This window comes from Aythya marila (assembly GCF_965140915.1).
Source record: "Aythya marila genome assembly, chromosome: W".
NCBI lineage: Eukaryota > Metazoa > Chordata > Aves > Anseriformes > Anatidae > Aythya > Aythya marila.
The window spans coordinates 3510135-3521431 of NC_139081.1; the positions used below are offsets into that span (position 1 = coordinate 3510135).

The window sequence follows — 11297 nt, forward strand, 5'->3', positions numbered from 1 at the left end:
GTACAAAGGAAGTGATGCACAATGCAATTGCTCACCACCCGCTGACCGATGCCCAGCCTATCTCCAAGCAGCCGGCCCCCCCACCCCAGCTAACCACCCCTATATATTGTTTAGCATGACGTCAGATGGTATGGAATACCCCTTTGGCCAGTTTGGGTCAGCTGTCCTGGGTCTGTCCCCTCCCAGCTCCTGCTGCACCCAAAGCCTGCCCATTGGCAGGACAAAGCAAGAAGCTGAGACATCCTTGTCTTGGTGTAAGCACTGCTCTGCAACAATTAAAACATCGGGTGTTGAGGGATTTCTTGAAACAGCAAAAATCCCATGGCTTGCTGTAGCTGAGCAAACCAAGCTACCAGGGCAACTATGAGAAGTTCCCATGACAGTGTTCCCACATCGCCCAATTGAGGAATTCAGGAAAATATTGTTACCAGTAGCTGGCCTCAAGGACAAGGTCTATGTGACTGCTAATCACAAGGGGGTTGTTTTCTTGCAGGTGGGGTTGTTTTCTTGTAGCTGTTTGTCTGAGTGCTTTTGACCAATAATCTTGTGTGAAACACTGTCCACCCCTGTTAAGTTCTCTATAAAAGTTAGGCTATTCGGGCAATAAAATGGAGCATGATCTGACTCTACTGTGTGTCTGTCGTGCTTTCGACCGTGCTTCCTGCAACATATGGCGCCCGAACAGGCTGAGACCTGAACAGGACCCGAACGGAACATCGCAGCTTCGCCGGGACAAACATCGCAGCGCAGCGGGACACCAGCGGCGCCGGCACATCCGAACGCAGGTAGACCAGGAGACCAGCGGCGCCGGGACCAGCGGCGCCGCGACCTCGCCGCGCCGTCGGGACTTCGGAGCGCCCATCCGACCGGCGCTTGAGCGGACCGGACACCGGCCCAGAAACACGGTACACAGGACTCACGGTGAGGCGTGGTATTCCCGCTGAGACATGCGGAAAACCGCGGGGAACGGCGTTTTGCGGCGGGACGTGGAATTTGCGGAGGGCCGCGGGAATTAGAGTTGCGGCGGGACGTGGAATTTGCGGAGGGCCGCGGGAAACGGAGTTGCGGCGGGACGTGGAATTTGCGGAGGGCCGCGGGAATTAGAGTTGCGGCGGGACGTGGAATTTGCGGAGGGCCGCGGGAATTAGAGTTGCGGCGGGACGTGGAATTTGCGGAGGGCCGCGGGAAACGGAGTTGCGGCGGGACGTGGAATCGCGGAGAGACGCGGAAAAAGGAATCGCGGAGAGACGCGGAATCGCGGTGCGATACGGGCCATCCGAGATCGAGTTGCTACGGGAGACCAGAGGCGTCAGTGGACAATGGCGGCCGACCCTCACCGTGTGGCGAGTCGGCACAGAGCAGAGGGGCGGAGATCAGGACTCTGCAGCCTGTCTGACGTAACCATGGAGGCAGCGGCAGCAGCGGCTGTGCTGCTTCTCTCTGGCATTCTTTTTATAAGAAGTTATCTTGCAATGCAAAAAAAGACTATTCGTCCCCAGATCGGTGTTATAACTATGTTTCTGGATAACATTCCGTGGGGTTGCCACATTCTACAGACTATTAATGACGATTTAGCTCTATTGCAGGGCAGGAGAGCAGAGACGCAGATTACACCGCCAAATGACCACCGTCAGGCTCGTTCACAAACAGCTTCTAGGGTTGCAGCTGGCACGGCCTGCAGCCGTATAGCAGACGTTACACTCTCTTTCCTAACTAGTAATCATGTGTCTCATCCATTTGTGGTGAATGGTCAGTGGCAAAAAGAAAAGGGGGAGAGTAAGGGGCGACAAAGACGGAAACGGTGCCAGGAGGATGCCACTGACACTAACAGCATGGGTAATAGGAGTAGTATAAGTGACACAGGTGACGGTGCGGGGCGGCGGCAGGCGCTGCCGCGCTGCGGGGCACTCTGCCTGCTGCTCGCCCTCGCCGGCCTGTGCACTGCTGCCGACGGTGCTAGAGCAAAATGTGAAGACTGCTCAGATGGCAGTGATGAGAGTGCTTGTGTGAAGAAGACGTGTGCTGAATCTGACTTTGTGTGCAACAGTGGTCAGTGTGTGCCAAATAGATGGCAGTGTGATGGGGATCCGGACTGTGAAAATGGGTCTGATGAGAGTGCTGAGCTGTGTCATACGAGAACATGCCGGGTAAATGAAATCAGGTGTGGTCCTCAGTCAACCCAGTGTATCCCAGTGTCCTGGAAATGTGATGGTGAAAAGGACTGCGACAGTGGAGAAGATGAAGAGAGTTGTGGCATTGTGACTTGTAGTGCAGCAGAATTCACATGCAGTAGTGGGCAATGTATTTCCAAAAGCTTTGTCTGCAATGTTCAAGATGACTGCAGTGATGGTAGCGATGAGTTGGAGTGTGCACCTCCTACCTGTGGTGTTCATGAGTTTCAGTGCAAGAGTTCTACCTGCATCCCTATCAGCTGGGTGTGTGATGATGATGCTGACTGCTCCAACCACTCGGATGAATCTTTGGAGCAGTGTGGCCGCCAGCCTGCACCTCCAGTGAAGTGTGCTACGAGTGAGGTGCAGTGCGGCTCAGGTGAATGTATCCACAAGAAGTGGCGATGTGATGGAGATCCTGATTGCAAGGATGGAAGTGATGAAATTAACTGCCCTTCTCGGACCTGCAGGCCAGACCATTTCATATGTGAAGATGGGAACTGTGTCCATGGGAGTAGGCAGTGCAGTGGTGTGAGAGACTGTCTGGATGGCACTGATGAAGCAAACTGTAACAATGTTATTCAGTGTTCTGGACCTGGCAAATTCAAGTGCAGAAGTGGAGAATGCATAGATATCAATAAAGTGTGTAACCAGCAGAGAGACTGCAAGGACTGGGGTGATGAGCCCCTGAAGGAATGCATCATAAATGAATGTGACTGTCCAGCTGGGTTTGAGTTTATAGACAAGAGAAACTGTGGAGACATTGATGAATGTCAAAACCTTGGTATCTGTAGTCAAATGTGTATCAACCTGAAAGGTGGCTACAAAAGTGAACGTAGCCGTGGATATCAGATGATTCCTGCTACAGGAACCTGGAAAAGGTCATACTGGTACAAAGACACAAATAACACCTGTGATTGCAATGACGCTGCTAAGCAGGGTTTAGGGGTTTGTAGCATGGAGACAAGGGGTAACAACTACAGTGTTTGGAACAATTGTACAGCTTTGGCCTTACCTCCTGATGTGCTTCTGATTTGTGGGGATGGGGCCTGGCAAGGTATCCCTGCAAATGCTATCAGATGTCCATGTTACATAGATAAACTCATTGTATTTGCTCCTAGCTTGTTACAGTTGCGTGAGATCACCAGACATAAATGGACATTGCTTGCATTGGATTGCAATGATAATGTTGAATTGTGTGGGGTTGCAGCTAGAGCGGCATTAGCAATTTCAGTGCCTGGAGTGGCATCTGCGGCCGCATGTAACAACTTAGAAAAATTGGTATGCTGGGCCGAGAGGCAAGCCTATGCCACGACAGAGATACTTGAGGAGATGTTACCAGATCAAAATAGTCTGCAACATCTGCTTTTACAGGATCAAGCTGCTATTGACATCTTGCTTTTGGCTCAAAGGAATGGGTGTGAGGACTTTAAGGGAATGTACTGTTTAAACCTTTCTGATCATAATGTGTCAATTCACAAATCCATTACTTTCCTGAAAGAGCACATGAGAAAGATTCAATATGGTATCAATCCTTTCAATCAATGGTTCACTGACTTGTTTGAAACAAAGTGTAGATGGTTGCTGGGTTTAATCACAAGGGGATTAAGGATTTGGTTTATGGTGGTGGTAATCATCGTTGTGTGTTGTAAGTATAGCTAAAGAGTTACTTGTAAAACTGCTGTGTCAGGCTTGGTTTGCTCAAAAGAAGAAGGGGGAATTGTTGAGGGATTTCTTGAAACAGCAAAAATCCCATGGCTTGCTGTAGCTGAGCAAACCAAGCTACCAGGGCAACTATGAGAAGTTCCCATGACAGTGTTCCCACATCGCCCAATTGAGGAATTCAGGAAAATATTGTTACCAGTAGCTGGCCTCAAGGACAAGGTCTATGTGACTGCTAATCACAAGGGGGTTGTTTTCTTGCAGGTGGGGTTGTTTTCTTGTAGCTGTTTGTCTGAGTGCTTTTGACCAATAATCTTGTGTGAAACACTGTCCACCCCTGTTAAGTTCTCTATAAAAGTTAGGCTATTCGGGCAATAAAATGGAGCATGATCTGACTCTACTGTGTGTCTGTCGTGCTTTCGACCGTGCTTCCTGCAACAATCGGGGTGTTATCAGCACTCTTCTCATCCTAATACAAAACATAGCATTCTACCAGCTACTAGGAAGAAAATTAACTCTGTCCTAACTGAAACCAGGACACCACTTTGACAGATGAATCTGAAACCATCAACGGTTTTTATGAACATTTTGGGGAAAGGCCTATGGAATGAAAAGAAGTACAGACATATAAATATTTTAATGGACAGGGAACAATGGTGATGAGAATATCTATATACTAAACTATGCGGGACCTGAGTGTGACACAAATGTCATGGAATAAGAGGTGAAGGTTGTGCTGGGTCTGTCTGGGATGGAGTCACCTTTCCCTGCAGCAGCCCACACAGTGCTGTGCTCTGCACTCGTAGCTGGAACAGCACTGATATCACTCCAGCATTGGGTCTATTGCTGCATAGTACTGGCACAGCATCAGGACTCCCTCCAAGCCCCCAAGAGCCAGCAGGCTGGGGGTGGGCAAGTGATGGGGAGGGGACATTGCCGGGGCAGCTGACCTAAACCAACCAAAGGGATATTCCATAACACCTGATGTCACACTCAGCAATAAAAGGGGGGGCTCTCGTGGGGGAGGGGGCTGTTCCTCCTGAACAACTACTACGCGTTTTGAGGCCCTGCTTCCCAGGACGTGGCTGAACATTGCTCATTGATGAGAAGTAGAGAATAACTTTTTTTCCCTTCCTCTCTGTGCTTCCGCGTGGCCTTGTTTTTGTTTTTGTTTTCCCTATTCCCTTTCCCTTTAATTAAATCATTCTCATCTCAAACCTCGAGCTCTTTGTGTTGTATTTTCTCCCCGTTCCTCTTTGAGGAGAGGGGGGAGTGAGAGTGCGGTTGTGGTGGAACTCGGCTGCCCACCTGAGTAAAACCACCACAAGAGCACATCCAAGGAAAGGAAAAATAACTGCTGCACAACAGCACCTGGGAGAGTGAGGAGTGAGAAACCTCCCTGCAGTCACCAAGGTCAGTGCAGAAGGAGGGGGAGGATGCAATCCAGGTGCTGGAGCCTCCCTGCGGCCAACAGGTGGGGCCCCCCCTGTGGCCCTGGTGGAGCAGGCTGATTATCCCCGCAGTCCATGGTGTACCAGGATGGAGCAGATCTCCACGCTGCAGCCCATGGAGAGGAGCCCATGCAGGAGCAGGTGATTCAGGGTAGGGGGCAGGGACCGAGCCAGACCAACCCGCTCCTGACGAATAGATCCCACAGCAGACCCACACCTGGAGCAGCTCCGAAAGAGCTGCTGCCCATGGAGAAACCCACACAGGACCAGGAAAGTCAGCACCCCACGAGAGGGACCCCACACCTGAGCAAGGGGGAGAGCGACTGTGAAGGAGTGGTGGGAACAAAGTACCATGGGCTGACTGCAGCCCCGACTCCTGCCCCCCCCCCACGCCACTCAGGGCAGGGAAGAGGTGGAAAAGAGTGGTTGGGGAAGGTGCCCCCAGCTTGTTTCTTTGTTTCTCACCGCTTCAGCCTGTCAGCAAGTGGTAATAAATTTTATTAATCTTCCTATGCTAAGTCTGTTTTGCCCGCAATGATAATTGTAGAGCGATCCCCATATCCTTATCTGAACCCTTGAGGTACACTTTTTCATTTATCAGGGAACTAGCTTTCTGAGAAGACCCGACTCCCGTATTCTGAATTTATAACTGCAATCTCTCTTCGTTATTCCACTCTGGGTACTCCTATTTGAAGTGGCCGGCCTGGCCACATCTCCTCGAAGCCTGTCCCTGCTAGGATTTAGGCTGCAACACAGGTAGCTTTCCTTGTCTGCCATTCCTTCATCTCTCTTCCTCTCCTTTCCAGCCTGGGCCTGACTCCTCCCGAAAGTCCCTGTATCTCCAACCCGCTGCCTCACTACCTGGTACACTGTGAATACCACTAGTTTCGCTCTCTGCTTTTCCTTCTCATCTCCCCTCCTGACATACACTTTCATACTACCTGCACTGTTCACTCCATCTTCCCACCTTCTAGAGCTTTTTCTGTGTATCTGGCCAGGCTTTTATCACAAAATGAACTTTCAAGAGCCCTTGGGCTACTGGGTCCTCGGGATTCATCCCCGAGTGCTTTCTTATTCTGACTCCAAGTCTCTCATATGATATCTGTGCTGTGGGTTGTTATCACAGTTGAATAAGCGGATATTTCTGTTCTATCAGAATTCCTGTCTGGGTGTGTGTGGGGGGTTGGGGGTGGGGGCAGATAGTTCTTCCACGCTCTCCAGAAACCTCCTAGACTGCTTTCTCTGGGCTGTGTTGTGCTTCCAGGATATATCTGGGAAGTTGAAGTCCCCCACGAGAACAAGCGCTGACGATTTCGCAACTTCTGCCAGCTGCCTGTAGAACTCCTCATCCGTCTCCTCATCCTGGTTCGGCGGTCTATAACAGACCCCCACCAGGATGCTTCCCTTGTTGGCCTTCCCGCTGATCCTAACCCATAGGGACTCAACCTTATCATTCCCAGCCTTGAGTTCCACGACATCAAAACACTCTCTGATATAGAGAGCCATACCACCACCCCTTCCGTGCTGCCTGTCCCTTCTGAAGAGCCTATAGCCAGACATTGCAACACTCCAGTCATGAGAATGGTCCCACCACATTTCCATGATGGCAACCAAGTCATAGCCTGCCTTTCGCACGAATGGCTTCCAGCTCCTGCACTGTTAGCCTTGGCGGGTTTGTGGGAGTGGTCCGATGTAGTCAATCTGCCAGGCCTCACCGTATTGAAATCCAAGCCACCTCCCCCTGTTCCAGGGAGACTTTACCTTCATGGCTTTCTTGATTGCAGCACAGGTCTCACACTGATGGGTAACCTGTGCTATGGCCTCAATGATCAGGTCCACCCCTCGATCACGAGCCCATCTGCATGTGGCATCCCTCCCTAGATATCCTGATGTTTCATGGGCCCATCGACCTACAAACAGCTTACCCTTATGTCCCCAGTCCAGGTCCACCTGAGCCACTTCAATTTTCAAAGCTCGATTCACCTCTGTGTTATTCTGATGCTCTTTGGTAGAAGACAGAGACAGCACAGCTCTCACAGAGGCACAAATGTTGCTCGTGGCTTGGCTCTGGGCAGCAGTGGGCCCTTTTGGAGCTGGCTGAAACTGGCCCTTACCTAACATGGGGCAGCTGCTGGATCCTTCTCACAGGGGCTACCACTGCAGCACACCCCGCTACCAGAACCTTGCCATGTAAACCCAATACACTAAGGCAGCTAGGTTATTACTGGCCTGTAAAGTACCAGGGCTTAAATTAACTAATGAAACCCTAAATGTGATAGGGGTAGAAGGAGCTGGGATAACAGTGCCACTTTCTGGGGACACCAAGCTGAGACTAGGGATAGAATGATCACTGGGCAATAATTGTATGCACCCAAGGCAGGGACTAACTTTTTGGGAAGGGATTTGACGATGAAATTGGGCATTCAAACAGTAAATTGTTAGACTGGAATAATGGTGTTATTAATAGGTTGCTCTCAGACCCTGGGAGCAAAGATATATTTACCTTTGAGTGGAAAGACCCTGAAATGGGGTGGAAGCAGCAGTGCAGATGGACAATTTTACCTCAGGGCTTTACAGGGCCACCAATTTATTTGGGCACGTTCTAGAAGAAATTTTGGAGCAATTCCAACCTCCAAAGGAGGTGTTACTGTTACAATATGTGGATGATTTTTATTGTCAGGACAAGAGAAAATAGTTGTGAAGGAAGCCTATAACGAGCTACTAAACTTTCTGGTAAAACAGGGCTTGAAAGGATTGAAAATAAACTAAAATTTGTAGAAAGAGAAGTCAAGTATTTAGGGCATCTACTGTCTGAGGGAGAATGAAGAATAAATGCAGAGAGGATTCAGGCAATTGTTGAGCTACCCCTACCCAAAAGTACCAAAATTCAAGCAATGTGTGATGCTGTGCTATGGAAATATGTATGCGTAGGAATATATATATATATACTCTGGTTGAACAAGTATGCAGGAGTTGTGTAGTATGTCAAAAGGTAAATAGGAAAATTATCCACAATCAGCCCAAGGGGGGGGGGCGAGAATCATGAATTCACCGCTTCCAAAATGTACAGGTAGATTTTACAGAGCTCCTTAGAGTAGGTAGATGAAAATACTTATTAGTCTTGGTCGATCATTTGTCAGGGTGGGTGGAAGCTTTCCCTTTAGTATCTGCTACTGTGAACATAGTAACTAAAGTAATTCTAGAACAAATAACTCCCAGGTATGGAATTGTTGAAAATATTGACTCTGATCAAGGAAATCACTTTATGCCAGAAATATTGCAAGGGCTAATGTGGACTCTAGGAATCAAGTGGAAATTTCACACTCCTTGGCATCCTTCCTCTTCTAGAAGGGTGGAGAGGATCAGACAGTAAAGAAGCAATTGACTATGTTCTGGAAACTCGGCTTCCCCAAACAAAATGCTTACCTTTGGCACTTCTCCGAATTCAAACTGCACCAAGAAAAGATGTGGGAGTTTCACCATATGAAATACTATTTGGATTGCTGTACCTGGGCAAAGGGAATGTGTTGAGGGATTTTTGAAACAGCAAGGAGTCCGTGACTTGCTGCAGCTGAGCAAACCAAGCTACCAGGACGACTACGAGAAGTTCCCATGACAATGTTCCCATATTGCCTGAGTGAGGAATTAAAAAATATTGTTGCCAGCAGCTGGCTTCAAGGACAAGATCTACGTGACTGCTAATGACAAGGGGGTTGTTTTCTTGCAGTTGTTTATCTGAGTGCTTTTGACCAATAATCTTGTGTGAGACACTATCCACCCCTGTTAAGTTCACTATAAAAGTCAGGCTATTCAGGTAATAAAGAGAGAGCATGATCTGACCATACTGGTGTCTGTCGTGTTTTCGGCCGTTCTTCCTGCAACAGGAATGAATTACCTCAATTTGAGACAAAAGATGCTTTTCTTAAGAACTATATACTCGGGCTGTCATCCTTTTTGTCATCTCTCAGGACCCATGGATCATTAGCTCAAACCCCACCCTTGGAAGTCCTGATTGATCCTGAGGGATGCATTCCAAACAGGAGATTGGGATCTGATGCGAACATGGAGAGAATCGAAGCTGCAACCTGAGTGGAACGGACTGTTCCAAGTGCTCCTGACTACTGAGACGACAGTAAGAACGGCTGAGAGAGGGTGGACTCATTCCTGGGTAAAAGCATCAGTTAACCCTGATGCCTGAGAGACTGCCTTAACAAAGACTTTTAAGGTTAAAACTGTTAAAAACTATCTATTGTAAACCTTTAACTTCTCCTTAGAAGAATTCTTAATGAAATAATGAGTAAAAGGGATTGAATTACACAGAATTGGAGTGTTTCCAGGGAACACTCCCCGGAAGTGGGAGAAGGTGGGGCATTTAATCCCCACCAGAAGAATCCTTATCAGTTTGTGATTTTTATTGTTTTTCTTAATTATTATTTCTTAATTATTATAGGGGTGTATATATACATATAGAAATGATGTATTTCAAGTTTATTTTAGTAATACCTATTCTCGATGGATTAGTGATAGGATGGAGGGAAAAATCGGCATTTCCAATTAATCCAGAACATCTCTCGAGTTCTGTCACAGAATCACAAAATTGTCTAGGTTGGAAGAGACCTCAAGATCATTGAATCCAACCTCTGACCTAACACTAACAAGTCCTCCACTAAACCATATCCCTAAGCTCTACATCGAAACGTCTTTTAAAGACCTCCAGGCATGGTGACTCCACCACTTCCCTGGGCAGCCCATTCCAATGCCTAACAACCCTCTCGGTAAAGAAGTTCTTCCTAATATCCAACCTAAAACAGAGGGGAACGCTCTGCCCTGCCTGCTCGCCCTGCCTGAGCTAAGTGCCGCACCACTCCCTTCTGATGCGCCACGCCCTGTTTGCCCGTCCTGTTCGCCGCGCTCCTGGTCCCTAGGGGCAGCTTTTGAACGGCCGGGGAGGGGGCGCTGCTGGCTCCGCCTACGCCTCGTTCTCGCCTTGTTCACCTTCCTCGCGCAGGCTGCCGGGTCCTGGCGGCTCCCTCGAGTGGGCTCGGTGCCGGAAAAATTAGCCCTGCCTGTTCGATCCCCTGCTCCGCTGCAGAATGTGTCTGCCCCGGAGCCGATCGCCTCGGCAAGAGGCGATCTCGAAATAATTGTTGGATTTGCACCCAGATGCCTAGAAAGACTGAAAAGGCCTTGTCCCTGATTGCTATTTCCAGCAGCAGCTGTGTCTGGATTCTCTAGATTTCTAAAAATGACAGATCGTACTCAGTCCTGGGAAGGAATAGATTTTGGAGTTGAGCTCCCTACTCATAGTCCTGGCTACAACATACTGTGTTATCAAAGGTGCCTTTTAAACAACATTGATAGAAACTCAGGGGGCAATATTACTGACCCTGGGTGTGTTAATATTATCCACGAAGTAGTAATGTACCGAATATGGTAGCCACGGGAATGCTAATATACGTAATGCACACCAGGTACAACATGAGAATCCTGTAAGCGGATGACCTTTCCCAAATGGCAAGGGGTGGTGCTGACTATGTAGCAATAAATTCAGGAAGGTGTTGCCCCTAGTATGGAAGGGAGCTTGCACCCTGGGGGTAATAATTCCAAAATAACTATTATTGAAGACCCACAAAGCCAAAGCCCCCTTGAGACCACATACAGAATTAAGCGGACTCCAGATAATCCTATAGTAAAATCCTCTAGCATTTCACAGTTTTGCAAGGTGGTTTTTATCTTGTTTAGGGGTGAGTGAATTAGAAAAAGTTATTGTAAATATCTCAGCTATAATTGAAGAACTAGAAAATTACACTCTGGATGCAGTCCAGGAACTATAAAAGGAGTTAACAAGTTTGTAAAAATAGTACTCCAGAATAGAATGGTATTAGATTTATTAATAACCTCACAAGGAGGAGCGTGCACTGTCCTTAATGCTAGTTGGTGTATATATGGGATGAATTTGACTGACCTCAAAAATATTTGAAAAAAAAATTAGGCCCAAGATGACACTTCCTGG

At 48.2% G+C, this 11297-nt stretch overlaps 1 protein-coding gene across 1 annotated transcript; it reads left to right on the forward strand.

The window, feature by feature from the left end:
- Positions 1-1770: 1770 nt before the first annotated feature.
- LOC309889466 (very low-density lipoprotein receptor-like) lies at positions 1771-6169 on the forward strand (the record flags this gene model as incomplete). Its single annotated transcript, XM_082782322.1, has 2 exons — positions 1771-3610; positions 6091-6169. The coding sequence occupies exons 1-2, from the start codon at positions 1833-1835 to the stop codon at positions 6167-6169; spliced, it is 1857 nt and encodes a 618-aa protein (XP_082638448.1). The 5' UTR covers positions 1771-1832.
- Between the last annotated feature and the right edge of the window lie 5128 nt (positions 6170-11297).